Genomic DNA, 23,107 nt, shown 5'->3' on the forward strand with positions numbered 1-23,107 from the left:
TTACTTTTTATTTTTCAATTTCATTGATTTCTGCTCTAATTTCCATCTCTTTTCTTCTTCTTACTTTGGAGTTAATTCGCTCTTCTTTTTCTAGCTTTTTAAGATGAAGATTTAGATTATCATCTTTGACGTGCTGCTGGATTTGGTTTGCCAGTATTTTATTGAGAAATTTTTGCATCAATGTTTATCAGGAATATTGGCCTAAAGTTTTCTTTTTTTGTTGTATCTCTGCCAGGTTTTGGTATCAGGATGATGATGGCCTCATTAAATGAGTTAGGGAGGAGTCCCACCTTTTCAATTGTTTGGAATAGTTTCAGAAAAAAATGGTACCAGCTCCTCTTTGTACCTCTGGTAGAATTTAGCTGTAAATATGTCTGGTCCTGGCCTTTTCTTTTTGGCTTGGTAGGCTATTTATTACCGCCTAAATTTCAGAACTTGTTATTGGTCTATTCTGAAATTCCACTTCTTCCTTGTTCAGTCTTGGCAGGGTATATGTGTCCAGGAATTTGTCCATTTATCCTGGATTTTCTAGTTTGTTTGCAGAGAGGTGTTTATAGTATTCTCTGACGGATGCTTGTATTTCTGTGGGGTAAGTGGTTATATCCACTTTATCATTTTTTATTGCATTTATTTGGTTCTTCTCTGTTTTCTTCTTTATTAGTCTAGATAGTGATCTATTTTATTAATTTTTACAAATGCTCAGCTCCTGGATTCATTGATTTTTTTGCAGGATTTTTCATGTCGGTATTTCCTTCAGTTCCACTATAAGCTTGGTTATTTTTTATCTTCTGTGAGCTTTGGGGTTTGTTTGCTCTTGGTTCTGTAGTTCTTTTAGTTGCGATATATAAATTTCACTCAACACTGCTTTAGCTGCATCCGAGAGATTCTGGTACATTGTCTCTTTGTTCTCATTGGTTTCAAATGGCTTCTTGATTTCTGCCTTAATTTCATTATTGACCCAGGAGTCATTCAGGAGCAGGTTATTCAATTTCCATGTAGTTGTTTGTTTTGAGTGAGTTTTCTAATCTTGAGTTCTAATTTGATTGCATTGTGGTCTGAGAGACTGTTATGATTTCAGTTATTTTGCATTTGCTGAAGAATGTTTTACTTCCAATTATATGATGGATTTTAGAGTAAGTGCCATGTGGCACCGAGAAGAATGTATATTCTGTTGTTTTTGGGTGGAGAGTTCTGTAGATATCAGATCCATTTGATCTGGAGCTGAGTTCAAGTCCTGAATATTTTTGTTAATTTTCTGTCTTGTCGATCTGTCTAATATTGACAGTGGGGTGTTAAAATCTCCCACCATTATTGTGTAGGAGTCTAAATCCCCTTATCGGTCTCCAAGAAGTTGTTTAGTGAATTTGGTTGCCACTCTAGTGGGTGCATATATACTTAGGATAGTCAGCTCTTCCTGTTGAATTGACTCCTTCATCATTATGTAATGCCCTTCTCTGTATTTTTTTGATCTTTGTTGGTTTAAAGTTTGCTTTATCAGAAACTAGGATTGCAACCCTTACTTTTTTTCTTTCCATTTTCTTGGTAAATTTTTCTTTTCTTTTTTTAAATTATACTTTAACTTTTAGGGTACATGTGCACAACGTGCAGGTTTGTTACATATGTATACATGTGCCATGTTGGTGTGCTGCACCCATTAACTCATCATTTAACATTAGTTATATCTCCTAATGCTATCCCTCCCCACTCCCCCCACCCCACAACAGGCCCCAGTGTGTGACGTTCCCCTTCCTGTGTCCATGTGTTCTCATTGTTCAATTCCCACCTATGAGTGAGAACATGCGGTGTTTGGTTTTTTGTCCTTGTGGTAGTTTGCTGAGAATGATGGTTTCCAGCTTCATCCATGTCCCTACAAAAGAAATGAACTCATCATTTTTTATGGCTGCATAGTATTCCATGGTGTATATGTGCCACATTTTCTCAATCCAGTGTATCATTGTTGGACATTTGGGTTGGTTCCAAGTCTTTGCTATTGTGAATAATGCTGCAATAAACATATGTGTGCATGTGTCTTTATAGCAGCATGATTTATAATCCTTTGAGTATATACCCAGTAATGGGATGGCTGGGTCAAATGGTATTTCTAGTTTTAGATCCCTGAGGAATCACCACACTGACTTCCACAATGGTTGAACTAGTTTACAGTCCCACCAACAGTGTAAAAGTGTTCCTATTTCTCCACATCCTCTCCAGCACCTGTTGTTTCCTGACTTTTTAATGATTGCCATTCTAAGTGGTGTGAGATGGTATCTCATTGTGGTTTTGATTTGCATTTCTCTGATGGCCAGTGATGATGAGCATTTTTTCATGTGTCTTTTGGCTGCATAAATGTCTTCTTTTGAGAAGTGTCTGTTCATGTTCTTCATCCACTTGTTGATGGAGTTGTTTGTTTTTTTCTTGTAAATTTGTTTGAGTTCATTGTAGATTCTGGATATTAGCCCTTTGTCAGATGAGTAGATTGCAAAAATTTTCTCCCATTCTGTAGGTAGCCTGTTCACTCTGATGGTAGTTTCTTTTGCTGTGCAGAAGCTCTTTAGTTGAATTAGATCCCATTTGTCAATTTTGGGTTTGGTTGCCATTGCTTTTGGTGTTTTAGACATGAAGTCCTTGCCCATGCCTATGTCCTGAATGGTATTGCCTAGGTTTTCTTCTAGGGTTTTTATGGTTTTAGGTCTAACATTTAAGTCTTTAATCCATCTTGAATTACTTTTTGTGTAAGGTGTAAGGAAGGGATCCAGTTTCAGTTTTCTACATATGGCTAGCCAGTTTTCCCAGCACCATTTATTAAATAGGGAATCCTTTCCCCATTGCTTGTTTTTCTCAGGTTTGTCAAAGATCAGATAGTTGTAGATATGTGGCATTATTTCTGAGGGCTCTGTTCTGTTCCATTGGTCTATATCTCTGTTTTGGTACCAGTACCATGCTGTTTTGGTTACTGTAGCCTTGTAGTATAGTTTGAAGTCAGATAGCGTGATGCCTCCAGCTTTGTTCTTTTGGCTTAGGATTGACTTGGCGCTGTGGGCTCTTTTTTGGTTGCGTATGAACTTTAAAGTAGTTTTTTTCCAATTCTGTGAAGAAAGTCATTGGTAGCTTGATGGGGATGACTTTGAATCTATAAATTACCTTGGGCAGTATGGCCATTTTCACGATATTGATTCTTCCTACCCATGAGAATGGAATGTTCTTCCATTTGTTTGTATCCTCTTTGATTTCATTGAGCAGTGGTTTGTAGTTCTCCTTGAAGAGGTCCTTCACATCCCTTGTAAGTTGGATTCCTAGGTATTTTGTTCTCTTTGAAGCAATTGTGAATGGGAGTTCACTCATGATTTGGCTCTCTGTTTGTCTGTTATTGCTGTATAAGTATGCTTGTGATTTTTGCACATTGATTTTGTATCCTAAGATTTGCTGAAGTTGCCTATCTGCATAAGGAGATTTTGGGCTGAGGTGATGGGGTTTTCTAGATATACAATCATGTCATCTGCAAACAGGGTCAATTTGACTTCCTCTTTTCCTAATTGAATACCCTTTATTTTCTTCTCCTGCCTGATTGCCCTGGCCAGAACGTCCAACACTATGTTGAATAGGAGTGGTGAGAGAGGGCATCCCTGTCCTGTGCCAGTTTTCAAAGGGAATGCTTTCAGTTTTTGCCCATTCAGTATGATATTGGCTGTGGGTTTGTCATAGATAGCTCTTATTATTTTGAGATACCCATCAATACATAATTTATTGAGAGTTTTTAGCATGAAGGGTTGTTGCATTTTGTCAGAGGCCTTTTCTGCATCTATTGAGATAATCATATGGTTTTTATCCTTGGTTCTGTTTATATGCTGGATTACGTTTATTGATTTTCATATGTTGAACCAGCCTTGCATCCCAGGGATGAAGCCCACTTGATCATGGTGGATAAGCTTTTTGATGTGCTGCTGGATTCGGTTTGCCAGTATTTTATTGAGGATTTTTGCATCAATGTTCATCAAGGATATTGGTCTAAAATTCTCTTTTTTTGTTGTGTCTCTGCCAGACTTTGGTATCAGGATGATGCTGGCCTCATAAAAGAGGATTCCCTCTTTTCTATTGATTGGAATAGTTTCAGAAGGAATAGTACCAGCTCCTCCTCATACCTCAGGTAGAATTCGGCTATGAATCCATCTGGTCCTGGACTTTTTTTGGTTGGTAAGCTATTCATTGTTGCCTCAATTTCAGAGCCTGTTATTGGTCTATTCAGAGATTCAACTTCTTCCTGGTTTAGTCTTGGGAGGGTGTATGTGTCGAGGTATTTATCCATTTCTTCTAGATTTTCTAGTTTATTTGTGTAGAAATGTTTATAGTATTCTCTGATGGTAGTTTGTATTTCTTTGGGATTGGTGGTGATATCTCCTTTATCATTTTTTATTGCATCTATTTGATTCTTCTCTCTTTTCTTCTTTATTAGTGTTGCTAGCAGTCTGTCAATTTTGTTCGTCTTTTCAGAAAACCAGCTCCTGGATTCATTGATTTTTTGAAGGGTTTTCTGTGTCTCTATTTCTTCAGTTCTGCTCTGATCTTAGGTATGTCTTGCCTTCTGCTAGCTTTTGAATGTGTTTGCTCTTGCTTCTCTAGTTCTTTTAATTGTGATGTTAGGGTGTCGATTTTGGATTTTTCCTGCTTTCTCTTGTGGGCATTTAGTGCTATAAATTTCCCTCTACACACTGTTTTGAATGTGACCCAGAGATTCTGGTATGTTGTGTCTTTGTTCTTGTTGGTTTCAAAGAACATCTTTATTTCTCCCTTGGTAAATTTTTCTTTATCCCCTTATTTTGAGCCTCTGTGTGTCTTTGCATGTAAGATAGGTCTCCTGAAGACACCATATTGATGGATCTTGACTCTGTATACAGCTTACCCTTCTGTGTCTTTTAATTGGGGCATTTAGCCAATTTACATTTAAGGTTAATATGTTATGTGTGAATTTGATTCCATCATAATGGTTCTAGCTGGTTATTTTGCCTATATATATATATATTTTTTGAGACACCTTCTTGCTCTGTTGCCCAGGCTGGGGTACAATGGCATGATATGAGATCACTGCAACCTCCGCCTCCCGGGCTCAAGCAATTCTTCTGCCTCAGCTTCCCACGTAACTGGGACTGCAGGCATGCACCACCACACCTGGCTAATTTTTTTGTATTTTTAGTAGAGACGGGTTTTCACCATGTTGGTCAGGCTGGTCTTGAACTCCTGACCTCATGTAATCTGCCCACCTCAGCGTCCCAAAGTGCTGGGATTACCAGTGTGAGCCACCATGCCCAGCCATGCAGACTTGTTGATGTAATTGCTTCATAGTGTCATAGGTCTTTGTACTTCAGTGTGTTCTTGAAGTGGCTCTTAACAATTTTTCCTTTCTCTATTTAATGCTTCCTCCAGGAGTTCTTGCAATGCAGGCTTAGTGGTGACAAACTCCCTTGGCATTTGCTTGTCTGAAAAAAAAAATATTTCTCCTTTGCTTATGAAGCTCAGCTTGGCCAGATGGGAAATTCTGGGTGGGAAATTCTTTTCTTTAAGAATGTTGAATATTTGCCCCCAATCTCTTCTGGCTTGTAGGGTTTCTGCTAAGAGGTCCACTGTTAGTCTGATGGGTTTCTTTTTGTAGGTGACCTAGCCTTTTTCTCTGCCTGCCCTTAGCATTTTTCCTTCATTTTGACCTTGGAGAATCTGACTATTATAAGTCTTTGGATTGATCTTCTCTTAGAGCATCTTACTGGGGTTCTCTGGATTTCCTTGGTTTGAATGTTAGCCTCTCTAGCTAGGTTGGAGTTCTCCTGGATGATATCCTGAAGTATGTTTTCCAACTTGGTTTTGTTCTTTCTGTCTCTTTTAGGTACCCCAATCAGTCATAGATTCAGTCTTTTTACATAATCCATAGTTCTCAGATGTTTTGTTAATTCTTTTTCATTCTGTTTTTTTTTTCTATTCTTGTTTGCCTGTCTTATTTCAGCAAGATAGTCTTCAAGCTCTGAAATTCTTTGCTTGGTCTATTTGGCTATTTATACTTGTATTTGCATTGTGAAGTTCTTGTGTTTTGTTTTTCAGCTCCATCAGGTCATTAATGTTCCTTTCTAAACTGGTTATTCTGGTTAACAGCTTGTGTAATTTTTTATAATGGTTCTTAGCTTCTTTGCATTGGGTTAGATCATGCTCCTTTACCTCAGGGAAGTTCATTATTAGTGGCCTTCTGAAGCCTACTTATGTCAATTTATCCATCTCAGCCTCTGCCCAGTTCTGTGCCCTTGCTAGGGAGGTGTTGTGATCATTTGGAAGAGAAGATACACTCTGACTTGTTGAGTTTTCAGTGTTTTTGCATTGATTCTTTCTCATTTTCATGAGTTTATCTAGCTTCAATCTTTGAGGCTGCTGACTTTCAGATGGGCTTTTTGTGGGGACTTTTTTGTGGATGCCGTTGTTGTTATTGGTTTCTGTTTGTTTTTCAACAGTCAGGCCCCTTTTCCATAGGGCTTCTATGGTTTGCTAGGGGTCCACTCCAGACCCTATTCACCTGGGTCCCTCCTGCACCTGTAGGTGTCACCACTGGAGGCTGCAGATAGCAAAGATTGCAGCCTGCTCCTTCTTCTGGGAGATCCGTCTTAGAGGGGCACCAACCTGATGCCAGTGGGAACTCTCCTATGTAAGCTGTCTGGCAACCCCTGCTGAGCGGCCTCACCCAGTCAGGAGGCATGTGATCAAGGTCCTGCTTAATGAAGCACTCTGGCTGTCCATTGGGGGAGGGGGTGCACTGTGCTGTAGAAAAATTCCACTCATTCAGACGGCCTGGATTCCTCAGTACCAGCAGGGGAAAGACTAAGTCTGCTGATCTGTGGAGATGGCGGCCACCCTCCCCTTCAGGGGGTCCACTCCAGAGAGATCAGAATTCTGTTCATAATCCCCTGGCTGGAGTTGCTGAAATTTCCACAGGGAGGCCCCACCTGATGAAGAGGGATGGGTCAGGGTCCAGCCTAAAGAGGCAGTTTGGCCACGATCTGCCATAGCTGCGGTGCTACATTGTGGGGAATTCCTCCTGGGTCCAAACTGCCCCATCTCCCTGGCTCTGGCAGGGGAAAAATGGCAGACTGGAGCTTTAGTGATGGCTGCTGCCTCTTCCCCTGGGAGCTCAGTCCTCTCAGGCAACAGGCAGCTGCAGTGATGGCTGCCGCCCCTCCCTTGAGGAGCTCAGTTGTCTTAGGAAGCAGGCAGCCACAGTGATGGTGGCCAACCCTCCCCATGGGAACTCCATAATCTTAGGCAGTCTCCAGCTGAATGGCTGCTGAGAATCTGCACAGTTCTGTGCTTGGAACCCAAGACCCTGGTGGCATGGGCTCATGAGGGGGACCTCCTGATCCACAGGTTGCACAGATACATGGAAAAAAGCCTGGTTTCCTGGGTGGGGTAGCACAATCGCTCACTGCCTCCCTTGGCTAGGGGTGGAGCTCCCCTTGCCCCTTGTGGCTCCCAAGTGGACTGTCGCACCACCCTGCTTTTCCTCATTCTCCATGGGTTGTGCCAACTGCCTAGTTAGTCCCAGTGAGAGAACTTGAATATCTCAGTTGCTGGTGCAGGATTCACTTACTGTTTTCATTCTTCTTAGTGGGAGCCTCTGACCACAGCTGTTTCTAGTTGGCCATCTTGGAAACCCCTGCCCCTTTTAATCCCTGATAATTTCCCTTCCTCTGAAGTCTCCTTTTCAGAATTGATATACGTATGTTCTTTCTTTTGATAAGTGCTATCATGGTATATTTTCTCCATTATTTTAATTTTAATCTATCTCTGTCTTTATATTTAAAGTGAGTATTGTGTAGAAAACATAGAGTTGGTCTTTCAAGAAATTCACTCTTACAGTCTCTGTCTTTTAGTTTGTGTATTTAGACTACTATTCAAATTTAAGGTGATTATCAATATAGTTGGATTAATAACTACCATATTTATAACTGTTGTCTATTCATTGCCCCAATTCCTTCTTTTCTTTTTTTTTTTGATCTTTCACCCTTTTTTTCTCCTTTTCTGGTTTTGAGTTCCTGTCATTTTTAAGAATAGGTTAAGTAGCCACTTGGTAGAAAGCTCTAGAGGGTAATCAAACAATGTATGGGAGTCTGAACTACATAATCTTTGGTGTCTCTTTCAATTCCCAGATTGTAAGATTCTTAATTAGTCAAATTATTCAACAGTTATATGGAGACACAGTCAAGGTGATTATAGTATCTACTTTTTTTATAGTATCTACTTTTAAAGTACCATAACCATATTTGCAATATTGAGTAATAGCTTAATAAACAAGAGTTTGAGGTCGCAGTATTTCTCTATCCCAGAGTTGAGGCTTGCAATGCATTCATATTAGAAACTTCTATCTTTTGTCAATTTATTTTTTCAAGGATGGTTTGGAACTGAGAGGAAAGGGTATGGAGGTTGGGCCACAAGGAAACTAGCTCATGTTGCCCAAACTCACCAGAAAAGAATCTGTATCAGAAAACTAGTTGAATAATATATAGTAAAAAGTGAAACAACCAAGCAGATGATATTCTAGTCAACTAGTCAATATTTTGTCTTTCTGGCAAGTAAGGAAAAAAATGGATATTCTAAAGTTTATTGATAAATAATGCACTTGACAAGAGAGAAGACTGTACAAACTAACCAGATCTCCTGTCATCCATTTGGGCACTCCCTTGAGTGCCCCTGTACATATATTGTCCTAATATCACCTCAACTGCTTCTTTCAAACATTCCATGGTGCTTCCTGGGGTTTTATAATGATATGAACACTCACCTTAAGGGTTCCTAATTATTTTAGCCTTGAGAAAGGCCCAATTTTTCTGTTAATACACTAGCTTCTCACTCCGTTGAATCAAGGAATTTTAGGCTTCTTCCAATACACTGACAATATTAGAATATAGATTGTCAACAGGACCTTCCCAAAACAGGGGAAGAAAGGGTTCATTCAAGATGCCAGTTATGCTGAGTACTAAATGTGGCATAGTGGGAAAAGACACAGAATCAGAAATCAAGCCCTGCAGGACTATAGGATCTGATTTGCAATGCTTTTATAATTAGACTTAAATTCAAAACCTGATATACATGAAGAGTTGTTGGTGCTGTTTTAGTGACAAAAACTCCTGTGGAGTGAATAAACAGCTAAATCTTATGCTGAGCTACTATAACTTTTATCCAGTAAAAGGGAAAACTATTTGGAAGAGTAAAAGGGGATAAACTTTCTTGGTTTCTTGTCAGTTGTTTGAACTTTTTTTAAAAGGGAAACTAGAATTAGGTAGTAATTTGAATTATTCTTTGCCAAGTTGCAGAAAGAATAATCTGGTTTTTAATGGGATGTAAAACATTATTTTTCATTCTTTAATTTTCATAACTGTCTGGGTCTTCAAGAGATCATTACGCTTTCAAGTTAGGAAGGTGAAAAAACACCAAACCAAAAGCAGTTATGGGTATTCAGAAACAAATATGCTACTTTTTATTTACCCAGAGTGCAATGCAACGAGGCAAGGGCATACTTTTACTTTGTTTTGCCAGTAAATAACTTTACTTTGTTTTGCCAGTAAAACTTTGTTTTGCCAGTAAATAACTTTGTGCACCAAAAGGACAGTTTTCCATAAGGACAATTTAATTGGGTTAAAGTTCTAAGATAGTGCTAGTGACATGCAAAACATTTCTTAGATCAAGTGACTAGCTATCAAGAGACACTGTAAGGGTCAGCTTCCTGGGGATACAAATTTAAATGTCATTTGAGCATGTGTTCCATGTAAATCTGTTTGATAAAGTTTAAGTTATGCCTTTGTAATTTAGAAAAGAAATATATTTTTGGGATTTAGCAGAGTTACCATGGAGGGAATTATGTGAAGGGATTACATATAGTGCAGAGAAAAGGGAACTAATAAGCAGATGAATGAGGAGTTAGAAGTTGTCTTGTGATTTATCTGGAGTAACAGAGCTCTTGGTGGATCAAAGAAAATGTTTTGGATTTGGTTCTCAGAAACATTTTGCTATTTTAGTATCATGCAAAGCCAATCTAACCTGGGTTGTATACATGAGGTAGAATATGATAAATGAGCTTCTTTTTCTACCTTCTGTGCAGTACTGCTTACCAAAAAGAGCCCACAAATTTACATTGCTGAGATCTAATCTCACCTTTCAAGCTTCCAAATTTCTGCCTTTGGAGTCACTAAAGTGTTAGTAAGAAGTAGATATTGAAATATATATATATATATAAATATTTAATTATCTTAAAAGGACAATTAAAATGCAAAATTATGTCACTAAGGTGAAAGGCTAGGAGGTTTTGACAACCAAGAAAGCCAAAGTTTACAGTTGAGTACACAGAACTATTTATGTTTATTTTGTAGGTGAAAATGCAGAGTATTCTTTCAAGATTTGAAATTTTTTTTGATATACATAAACCATATTCGCTGAGCAAAATAAAAAACTAAGTATATAATGAGAGTTTAGATAGCTGATAATATTTAAAAGGACCATTTACAACCAAAAGAATGAGGGTGAAGGCCATTAGGAATCTCAAATGTGAAGCTCCTTCTAATGTCAATGTTTTAGGATATAATTTATATATATATATATATATTTTTTTTTTGAGACAGAGCCTTGCTCTGTCACCTAGGCTGGAGTGCAGTGGCACAATCTTGGCTCACTGCAACCTCTACTTCCTGGGTTCAAGTAATTCTCCTGCCTCAGACTCCCTAGTAGCTGGAATTGCAGGTGCGTGCCACCATGCCTAGCTAATTTTTGTATTTTTAGTAGAGATGGGGTTTTCACCATGTTGGCCAGGCTGGTCTCGAACTCCTGACCTCGTGATCCACCTGCCTTGGTCTCCCAAAATGGTGGAATTACAGGCATAAGCCACTGCACCTGGCCAGGATATAATATTCTTAATATGTTCTTCCAACTAAAATAATAGGCTTTAGGTCATGGTTCATGTGTTTATATTATTAACAAATATAAGCATGTAATTTAATTAAACCTAGTTTTTAAAATAAATGAATAAGTCATTGAAACATCAGTAAAAAATAAACTTTAATTTTCTATATTTTTCTTTCTCTCTGTATTTGTATACCTTTTACTGTGGTAAGAGCACCTTACATGAAATATATCCTCTTAACAAACTTTTAAATATACAATATTGTATTGTTAACTATAGGTACAATGTTGAAAAACAGATCTGTAGAACCTATTTCTCTCCTACAGCTGAAGCTTTTTGCCTGAAAATGGTCCAGCAGGATATTATAGCAAATTAAGAACATGGGTTGTGAAATCAGCCTGCCTGGGTTTGAACCTTGGTTCTGGTTCTTACTAGCTGACTGACTGAGCAAGTTCCATGACCTCACCTCAGTTTTTAATTCAGCAAAGCAGGCATAATAATGGTACATACCTTGCAGTGCAGTTGTAAGCATAAAATGCATTGATATGGGTAAAGCACTTAAAATAGAATATAGTATATAGTTAGAGTTTATTAAATGTTAGATACTACCACTTAAATACATAATTTTCAACCTCAAGGAATTTATAACTCCACAAAGTGATAACTCCACTTTGGGAGACAATATTAACACGTGGAAAAATTGGTGAAAACATTAAGTGCTATGCAGTGTGGTAGAGGCTATAAGTACATAAGACATGAAAAAAAGCAAATTTATCATGGGCTTGCAAGTAATTGAAGGTTTTATGGTATGTTGCTGTATGGGAGGAAGTGGGACTATGACTGGAAATGATAACATAGGCAAAAGCCTGGAAGAAATAAATAACCCACAAGATTCTTTGATGTGGAGTAGGATTTAACTGTGGCTATTTTTGTTCAAATACTTTCAAATCTGAGAATCCATGTAGTAAATATGACTCAGTAATTTTAAGTAACAGAACTACCTCTAAATACTTAAACATTATATCTTGTTACATATTTTTAAAAGCTTTAACATTCCTGATCTCATATGAGTTTCACAAATGCCCTATAAAAAATGCAGGTTAAGTATTATTATTACCATTTTACAAATAAGGAAGCTGAGGATTAGAGTTTATGTCATTTGCTTAAAGTTACATAACTAGTAAGCAATAGACACCAGGTTAGCATCCAGGTCTTCTGGATTCCAATCTAGTGCTCTTCTACCATACTATGCTGCTTGCTGAATAGCAGAAGGCCCAGTAAATGAGAAATGAGGATTGAATTTTGTGATAAATATTATGTTTGATCTTTGTCTCCAGCAAGGGAAAAATAGTATAGGGTAAGAGTATAGAAATGGCCAGGTCACAGGTATATTAAAAATAAATGGGCGAGATGGAGCCAAGATGGCCGAATAGGAACAGCTCCAGTCTACATCTCCCAGGATGAGCGACTCAGAAGATGGGTGATTTCTGCATTTCCATCTGAGGTACCAGGTTCATCTCACTAGGGAGTGCCAGACAGTGGGTGCAGGACAGTGGGTGCAGTGCAATGTGCACGAGCTGAAGCAGGGTGAGGCATTGTCTCACTCGGGAAGTGCAAGGGGCCAGGGAGTTCCCTTTCCTAGTCAAAGAAAGGGGTGACAGACGGCACCTGGAAAATCCAGTCACTCCCACCCGAATACGGTGCTTTTCCAATGAGCTTAAAAAACGGCACACCAGGAGATTATATACCGCACCTGGCTCAGAGGAGCCTACGCCCACGGAGTCTCCCTGATTCCTAGCACAGCAATCTGAGATCAAACCACAAGGCAGCAGCGAGGCTGGGGGAGGGGCGCCTGCCATTGCCCAGGCTTGACTAGGCAAACAAAGCAGTTGGGAAGCTCCAACTGGGTGGAGCCAACCACAACTCAAGGAGGCCTGCTTGCCTCTGTAGGCTCCACCTCTGGGGGCAAGGCACAGACAAACAAAAAGATAGCAGTAACCTCTGCAGACTTAAATGTCCCTGTCTGACAGCTTTGAAGAGAGTAGTGGTTCTCCCAGCACGCAGCTAGAGATCTGAGAACAGGCAGACTGCCTCCTCAAGCAGATCCTTGACCCCCGAACAGCCTAACTGGGAGGCACCCCCCAGTAGGGGCAGAGTGACACCTCACATGGCCGGGTACTTCTCTGAGACAAAACTTCTAGAGGAACGATAAGGCAGCAGCACTTGTGGTTCACCAAGCTCTGGTGTTCTACAGCAACCGCTGTTCTGCAGCCACCGCTGCTGATACCCAGGCAAACAGGGTCTGGAGTGGACCTGTAGCAAACTCCAACAGACCTGCAGCTGAGGGTCCTGTCTGTTGGAAGGAAAACTAACAAACAGAAAGGACACCCACACCAAAAACCCTTCTGTACGTCACCATCATCAAAGACCAAAAGTAGATAAAACCACAAAGATGGGGAAAAAGCAGAGCAGAAAAACAGGAAACTCTAAAAAGCAGAGCGCCTCTCCTCCTCCAAAGGAACCCAGTTCCTCACCAGCAATGGAACAAAGCTGGACGGAGAATGACTTTGACGAGCTGAGAGAAGAAGGCTTCAGACAATCAAACTACTCTGAGCTACAGGAGGAAATTCAAACCAATGGCAAAGAAGTTAAAAACTTTGAAAAAAAATTAGACGAATGGATAACTAGTATAACCAATGCAGAAAAGTCCTTAAAGTACCTGATGGAGCTGAAAGCCAAGGCTCAAGAACTACGTGAAGAATGCAGAAGCCTGAGGAGCCGATGCTATCAACTGGAAGAAAGGGTATCAGTGATGGAAGATGAAATGAAGTGAGAAGGGAAGTTTAGAGAAAAAAAATAAAAAGAAACGAACAAAGCCTCCAAGAAATATGGGACTATGTGAAAAGACGAAATCTACATCTGATTGGTGTACCTGAAAGTGACGGGGAGAATGGAACTAAGTTGGAAAACACTCTGCAAGATATTCTCCAGGAGAACTTCCCCAATCTAGCAAGGCAGGCCAACATTCAGATTCAGGAAATACAGAGAATGCCACAAAGATACTCCTCAAGAAGAGCAACCCCAAGACACATAATTGTCAGATTCACCAAAGTTGAAATGAAGGAAAAAATGTTAAGGGCAGCCAGAGAGAAAGGTCAGGTTACCCACAAAGGGAAGCCCATCAGACTAACAGCGGATCTCTTGGCAGAAACTCTGCAAGCCAGAAGAGAGTGGGGGCCAATATTCAACATTCTTAAAGAAAAGAATTTTCAACTCAGAATTTCATAGCCAGCCAAATTAAGCTTCATAAGTGAAGGAGAAATAAAATACTTTACAGACAAGCAAATGCTGAGAGATTTTGTCACCACCAGGCCTGCCCTACAAGAGCTCCTGAAGGAAGCACTAAACATGGAAAGGAACAACCAGTACTAGCCACTGCAAAATCATGCCAAATTGTAAAGACCATCAAGGCTAGGAAGAAATTGCAACAACTAATGAGCAAAATAACCAGCTAACGTCAAAATGACAGGACCAAATACACACATAACAATATTAACCTTAAACGTAAATGAGCTAAATCCTCCAATTAAAAGACACAGACTGGCAAATTGGATAAGAGTCAAGACCCATCAGTGTGCTGTATTCAGGAAACCCATCTCACGTGCACAGACACACATAGGCTCAAAATAAAGGGATGGAGGAAGATCTACCAAGCAAATGGAAAACAAAAAAAAAGGCAGGGGTTGCAATCCTAGTCTCTGATAAAACTGACTTTAAACCAACAAAGATCAAAAGAGACAAAGAAGGCCATTACATAATGGTAAATGGATCAATTCAACAAGAAGAGCTAACTATCCTAAATATATATACACCCAATACAGGAGCACCCAGATTCATAAAGCAAGTCCTGAGTGACCTACAAAGAGACTTAGACTCCCACACAATACTAATGGGAGACTTTAACACCCCACTGTCAACATTAGGCAGATCAATGAGACAGAAAGTTAACAAGGATACCCAGGAATTGAACTCAGCTCTGCACCAAGTGGACCTAATAGACATCTAGAGAACTCTCCACCCCAAATCAACAGAATATACATTTTTTTGAGCACCACACCACACCTATTCCAAAATTGACCACATAGTTGGAAGTAAAGCACTCCTCAGCAAATGTAAAAGAGCAGATATTATAACAAACTGTCTCTCAGACCACAGTGCAATCAAACTAGAGCTCAGGACTAATAAACTCACCCAAAACCACTCAACTACATGGAAACTGAACAACCTGCTCCTGAATGACTACTGGGTACATAATGAAATGAAGGCAGAAATAAAGATGTTCTTTGAAACCAATGAAAACAAAGACACAACATACCAGAATCTCTGGGACACATTCAAAGCAGTGTGTAGAGGGAAATTTATAGCACTAAATGCCCACAAGAGAAAGCAGGAAAGATCCAAAATCGACACCCTAACATCACAATTATAAGAACTAGAGAAGCAAGAGCAAACACATTCAAAAGCTAGGAGAAGGCAAGAAATAACTAAAATCAGAGCAGAACTGAGGGAAATAGAGACACAAAAAACCCTTCAAAAAATTAATGAATCCAGGAGCTGGTTTTTTGAAAAGATCAACAAAATCGATAGACCGCTGGCAAGACTAATAAAGAAGAAAAGAGAGAAGAATCAAAAGATGCAATAAAAAATGGTACAGGGGATATCACCACCAATCCCACAGAAATACAAACTACCATCAGAGAATACTACAAACACCTCTACACAAATAAACTAGAAAATCTAGAAGAAATGGATAAATTCCTCGACACACACACCCTCCCAAGACTAAACCAGGAAGAAGTTGAATCTCTGAATAGACCAATAACAGGCTCTGAAATTGTGGCAATAATCAATAGTTTACCAAACAAAAAAAGTCCAGGACCAGATGGATTCACAGCCAAATTCTACCAGAGGTACAAGGAGGAGCTGGTACCATTTCTTCTGAAACTATTCCAATCAATAGAAAAAGAGGGAATCCTCCCTAACTCACTTTATGAGGCCAGCATCACCCTGATACCATAGCCTGGCAGAGACACAACCAAAAAAGAGAATTTTAGACCAATATCCTTGATGAACATTGATGCAAAAATCCTCAATAAAATACTGGCAAACAGTATCCAGCAGCACATCAAAAAGCTTATCCACCATGATCAAGTGGGCTTCATCCCTGGGATGGAAGGCTGGTTCAACATATGCAAATCAATAAATGTAATCCAGCATATAAACAGAACCAAAGACAAAAACCACATGATTATCTCAATAGATGCAGAAAAGGCCTTTGACAAAATTCAACAACCCTTCATGCTAAAAACTCTCAATAAATTAGGTATTGATGGGACATATCTCAAAATAATGAGAGCTATCTATGACAAACCCACAGCCAATATCATACTGAATGGGCAAAAACTGGAAGCATTCCCTTTGAAAACTGGCACAAGACAGGGATGCCCTCTCTCACCACTCCTATTCAACATAGTGTTGGAAGTTCTGGCCAGGGCAATTAGGCAGGAGAAGGAAATAAAGTGTATTCAATTAGGAAAAGAGGAAGTCAAATTGTCCCTGTTTGCAGATGATATGATTATATATCTAGAAAACCCCATCGTCTCAGCCCAAAATCTCCTTAAGCTGATAAGCAACTTCAGCAAAGTCTCAGGATACAAAATCAATGTACAAAAATCACAAGCATTCTTATACGCCAATAACGGACAGAGAGGCAAATTGTGAGTGAACTCCCATTCACAAATGCTTCAAATAGAATAAGATACCTAGGAATCCAACTTACAAGGGATGTGAAGGACCTCTTCAAGGAGAACTACAAACCACTGCTCAAAGAAATGAAAGAGGATACAAACAAATGGATGATCATTCCATGCTCATGGGTAGGAAGAATCAGTATCATGAAAATGGCCATACTGCCCAAGGTAATTTATAGATTCAACAACATCCCCATCAAGCTACCAATGACTTTCTTCACAGAATTGGAAAAGACTACTTTAAAGTTCATATGGAACCAATAAAGATCCTACATCACCAAGTCAATCCTAAGCCAAAAGAAGAAAGCTGGAGGCATCACACTACCTGACTTCAAACTATACTACAAGGCTACAGTAACCAAAACAGCATGGTACTGGTACCAAAACAGAGATATAGATCAATGGAACAGAATAGAGCCCTCAGAAATAATGCCACATACCTACAACCACCTGATCTTTGACAAACCTGACAAAAACAAGCAATGGGGAAAGGATTCCCTATTTAATAAATGATGCTGGGAAAACTGGCTGGACATATGTAGAAAGCTGAAACTGGATTCTTTCCTTACGCCTTATACAAAAATTAATTTAAGATGGATTAAAGACTTACATGTTAGACCTAAAACCATAAAAGCCCTAGAAGAAAACCTAGGTATTACCATTCAGGACAGTCATGGGCAAGGACTTCATGTCTAAAACACCAAAATCAATGCAACATAAGTCAAAATTGACAAATGGGATCTAATTAAACTAAAGAGCTTCTGCACAGCAAAAGAAACTACCATCAGAGTGAATAGGCAACCTACAAAATAGGAGAAAATTTTTGCAACCTACTCATCTGACAAAGGGCTAATATCCAGAATCTACAATGAACTCAAACAAATTTACAAGAAAAAACAAACAACCCCATCAAAAAGTGGGCAAAGGATATGAACTGACACTTCTCAAAAAAAGACATTTATGCATCCAAAAAGCACGTGAAAAAATGCTCATCATCACTGGCCATCAGAGAAATGCAAATCAAAACCACAGTGAGATACCATCTCACACCAGTTAGAATGGCAATCATTAAAAAGTCAGGAAACAACAGGTGCTGGAGAGGATGTGGAGAAATAGGAACACTTTGACACTGTTGGTGGGACTGTAAACTAGTTCAACCATTGTGGAAGTCAGTGTGGCGATTCCTCAGGGATCTAGAACTAGAAATACCATTTGACCCAGCCATCCCATTACTGGGTATATACCCAAGGGATTATAAATCATGCTGCTATAAAGACACATGCACACGTATGTTTATTGCGGCACTATTCACAATAGCAAAGACTTGGAACCAACCCAAATGTCCAGCAACAATAGACTGCATTAAGAAAATGTGGCACATATACACCATGGAATACTATGCAGCCATAAAAAATGATGAGTTCTTGTGCTTTGTAGGGACACGGATGAAACTGGAAGCCATCATTCTCAGCAAACTATCGCAAGGACAAAAACCAAACACCGCATGTTCTCACTCATAGGTGGGAACTGAACAATGAGAACACATGGACACAGGAAGGGGAACATCACATACCGGGGACTGTTGTGGGGTGGGGGGAGGGGGGAGGGATAGCATTAGGAGATATACCTAATGCTAAATGACGAGTTAATGGGTGCAGCACACCAACATGGCACATGTATATATATGTAACAAACCTGCACATTGTGCACATGTACCCTAAAACTTAAAGTATAATAATAATAATAAAAATAAATGGGCACAAGCTATTACTATGCCTTAGAGGTCCTTTCTGTTTATGATTTGTAATTTTTTCCCCAAAGGACTACAACATTAGAAATGAAATAGAAATAATGTACACATGGCAGATTCAGATAGAAAATTTTCCCAAAGCTTTCTTTTTTCTTTATAGTTATCATTTATTTCCTCTGAGGTAATGTACCTTTTAAAAAACAAAGTTAAAAGACACACTACACTTCAGCAAAAGGTTGTCCACGAAAATTATATTTCAGCCGTAGATGAGTTGTTGTGGCTGTTTTAAGATCAAAGCATCCACTGTAATATAAAAGTCACTGTAAACATATCCATGATATTCCTGTCAACATACCAATAAAAAGTAATAAACAATAATAAAACTTATAGTGAACATTCACCCATAATGCATATCATACAGCAAAATCTCTTACATATAGTTGTATACATATTCATAAATGTATGCCCTTCTTAAAAGAATTTGTAACATGAACATTCACAATTTTCTTCATAAATCCTTTGTAGTTTATTTTGATCCCAGCAATTGGCATATAGAAAAGTAGATTCCTTTTCCTTTTCTCTTCTTCAGATAAATTTTTAATTACTTCTGTTTATATATAGGAGTGCCAGTTGTCTGGCTTCTTAAGGAAGAATTATATGTCATGGATGGAGAGAAATCTCTACAGGAACCTCACTGAGCAGCTAAAACTCCACTATTCAATTTTGGGAGCCTGAGGCAAAGGCAGAAGAAAATTGGAGACAAACTGGCTTTTGACCAGATTTCTCCTGTTTCCATATTGAACATTGTATGGTGCTTTTAGGACTCTTTAGCTGAATACTAGTCTGTTCTAGCCCTTTTACATTCTCTTTTGGAAGAAATGGCCCTAATTTGCCTAGTGAATCAGTACTACAAAGAAGGGTGACAGTATGTTTTATGTAGCTCCTGAGTCATCTCCTGTTCTCATCTGATGGCATGCATGCAAAGGAATATGTTAGAATGATTCAGAACTATCTGCCAATTTTATATCTATTTTTATATTTTATAACTTTTAGCTTACATATATTTTATATTGACTAATTTTATATATTTTATCCTTTGTAAAGCTTTTATTTGAAGAGGAAAACTTTAATATAAGACATATTTTATAGTGCAAAGATACAAATATTCTCCAAATTCTGGTGAGTGGTCAAAATAATTTATAATTGAGTTCATAGTTGTGGACCGAATTTTTAGCACTTAAAATATCTATAAATATCTAATCATGTGGATGCATAAATGAGATCGATTTGTAGGCCCAAATAGTTAAGTATTTGTAAAATATTAATTAAAATTTTTATTTTTTTTGGTAAATGATTTGACAAAATAGTTATTTGGGAAACTATTTTCATTGGTTTGGACTGGAAATGGGTTTAAACTATACTTTAAATATTTCTTCTCCTTTTTCTTGCAAAGAGGCCTTCTTTCTGGGTACATAAGTCATGCTGGACAAAGAATGCTTTCTAAATGTAGACAGCCTTTTCCTAAAGTTACCCCCAGAAAAGAAATATAGGAGAGGGTCAAAGCAACAATTTGATGCAGCCAGAGACAAGGTTATGACCACGGACTTCTGCATTCTAAGGACAGAATCACAGGGTTTAGTTTCATTGTGTAAAAAGTGAAGGTGAATGGTACGTTGAATATGATACGGCATGAAACTGACTAAAAACACAGCAGTCACGACCATGATCATTCCTATTGCCTTTTTATGACTTGACAGATTTTTTTTCATTGATTTTTTTAGTAAGGTCAAAATGATCATTGTGTAACAGACAATTATAATAACAAAAGGGATGATAAAGCCAACAAATAATGACACATAATGCAAGACCAAAACATGATTTTTAGTTTGATTGTCTTGTGGGGGCTCAAAGCACTTGGTATTATTTTTCTCATCTTTTTGTGGTTTTGCCATTAGAAATGGAGAACTGGTCAAAATCACAAAAATCCAAATACCTACACACACAAATCTGGCTTTTTTCTGTGTAACCAAATTAATGTTCTGGACTGGAAAAACAATTGCAATGCACCGGAAAAAGCTCATGGCTGTCATAAAGAAGATGCTACAATAGAGGTTGACATACAAAGCATAGGTGCTGAGGCGGCACAAGAAGTCACCAAAGAGCCAAATGCCTTTGTGAACATAATAGACCACACGGAGAGGCAGTGTGCACACACAAAGTAGATCTGCTACTGCTAAATTAATCATGTATACTTGGAAGGCTGACTTCTCACGATAGGTTTTTATGAGGACATAGAGCACAAAGCCATTGCCAAAGAAGCCTACAACAGAGATCATAGAGTACAAGGTGGAATACACTTGATTGCGGAAGTCATCAATAGTGTCATGGCATGTGGCAGGAGATACTGTCAGATTTCCTGTTTCATCCATGTTTCTCTACGAATGTCTGCTTTGTGCCTATAATAAATAAAAAAAAATTGTCAATTTTAACTAGACCATAAATTACAGGAAGTACTAACGTTTCATTTCATAGTGTCACTATGTATACTTTTTGACCACAGCAGCAAGCAAGAGTAGTGAGGCATTGAGGAGGGATTCAGCTGTACCTTATCCTCTGGAGAAGAGTCTGTATCCTACAGGCATTGAGAAAACTTTTTTTGTCCTTTCCCACCCATGTTTTTCTGATGGACTTCCTCTAAATCTTCAAGACCTAGGTAAAACAGCCCTCCTGTATTTTAAATCATACTACTGTAGTACAATTCAGTAGGTTTTCCTTTCAAATGAACTTGTTTTTCTATTAGAGAAAAGCTTTAAGATAGCAGTTTCACATGTATGAATATATTTATAGCTATACCTATTTATTGGAAAATCTCTGAATTATTTTAGATAATAAAATCTGGATGAAACTGCTTGGCTCCCAAAAAGAGCCCACATTACCAAATCAATCCTAAGCCAAAAGAACAAAGCTGGAGGCATCACGCTACCTGACTTCAAACTATACTACAAGGCTACAGTAACCAAAACAGCATGGTACTGGTACCAAAACAGAGATATAGACCAATGGAACAGAACAGAGCCCTCAGAAATAATACCACACATCTACAACCATCTGATCTTTGACAAACCTGACAAAAACAAGCAATGGGGAAAGGATTCCCTATTTAATAAATGGTGCTGAGAAAACTGGCTAGCCATATGTAGAAAGCTGAAACTGGATCCCTTCCTTACACCTTATACAAAAATTAATTCAAGATGGATTAAAGACTTAAATGTTAGACCTAAAACCATAAAAATCCTAGAAGAAAACCTAGGCAATACCATTCAGGACATAGGCATGGGCAAGGACTTCATGTCTAAAACATCAAAAGCAATGGCAACAAAAGCCAAAATTGACAAATGGGATCTAATTAACTAAAGAGCTTCTGCACAGCAAAAGAAACTACCATCAGAGTGAACAGGCAACCTACAGAATGGGAGAAAATTTTTGCAGTCTACTCATCTGACAAAGGGCTAATATCCAGAATCTACAAATAAGTGAAACAAATTTACAAGAAAAAAAACAAACAACCCCATCAAAAAGTGGGCAAAGGATATGAACAGGCACTTCTCGAAAGAAGACATTTATGCAGCCAAAAGACACATGAAAAAATGCTCATCATCACTGGCCATCAGAGAAATGCAAATCAAAACCACAGTGAGATACCATCTCACACCAGTTAGAATGGCAATCATTAAAAAGTCAGGAAACAACAGGTGCTGGAGAGGATGTGGAGAAATAGGAACACTTTTACACTGTTGGTGGGACTGTAAACTAGTTCAACCATTGTGGAAGACAGTGTGGCGATTCCTCAGGGATCTAGAACTAGAAATACCATTTGACCCAGCCATCCCATTACTGGGTATATACCCAAGGGATTATAAATCATGCTGCTATAAAGACACATGCACACATATGTTTATTGCGGCACTATTCACAATAGCAAAGACTTGGAACCAAGCCAAATGTCCAACAATGATAGACCGGATTTAGAAAATGTGGCACATATACACCATGGAATACTATGCAGCCATAAAAAATGATGAGTTCATGTCCTTTGGAGGAACATGGATGAAGCTGGAAACCATCATTCTGAACAAACCATCACAAGGACAGAAAACCAAACACTGCATGTTCTCACTCATAGGTGGGAATTGAACAATGAGAACACTTGGACACAGGAAGGGGAACATCACACATCGGGGCCTGTCGTGGGGTGGGGGAAGGGGGGAGGGATAGCATTAGGAGATATACCTAATGTAAATGACGAGTTAATGGGTGCAGCACACCAACATGGCACATGTATACATATGTAACAAACCTGCATGTTGTGCACATGTACCCTAGAACTTAAAGTATAATAATAATAATTAAAAAAGAAAATGTTTTGTTCCCTCAAGAAGAGGGCTTCCTTGGTAATATCTGTTGAGTGCCACCCATACCTATGGAAAATAATCTAATTTGCTGTTAATGAAACTCCCTCCCCTGGGGGAGAGTATTAATCTAGAACATGGTTGACTCTACCTATAACTGCAGAACTCCATGGTAAGAGAAACCTTAGAAGCCATATATTTATTTAATGATGAGAAAAAT

General features: G+C 38.7%; 1 protein-coding gene across 1 annotated transcript in view; it reads right to left on the minus strand.

The window, feature by feature from the left end:
• Window positions 1–18,521: 18,521 nt before the first annotated feature.
• The window catches only part of CYSLTR1 (cysteinyl leukotriene receptor 1), a 52,165-nt gene continuing 47,579 nt past the window's right edge, over window positions 18,522–23,107 (minus strand). The window contains exon 3 of the mRNA XM_024240816.3: window positions 18,522–20,934. Coding sequence (XP_024096584.1) covers window positions 19,894–20,907 — 1,014 coding nt within the window. The 5' untranslated portion in view covers window positions 20,908–20,934 and the 3' untranslated portion in view covers window positions 18,522–19,893. The remainder of the gene's footprint in view (window positions 20,935–23,107) is intronic.

The sequence above is a fragment of the Pongo abelii genome, chromosome X (assembly GCF_028885655.2).
Source record: "Pongo abelii isolate AG06213 chromosome X, NHGRI_mPonAbe1-v2.0_pri, whole genome shotgun sequence".
NCBI lineage: Eukaryota > Metazoa > Chordata > Mammalia > Primates > Hominidae > Pongo > Pongo abelii.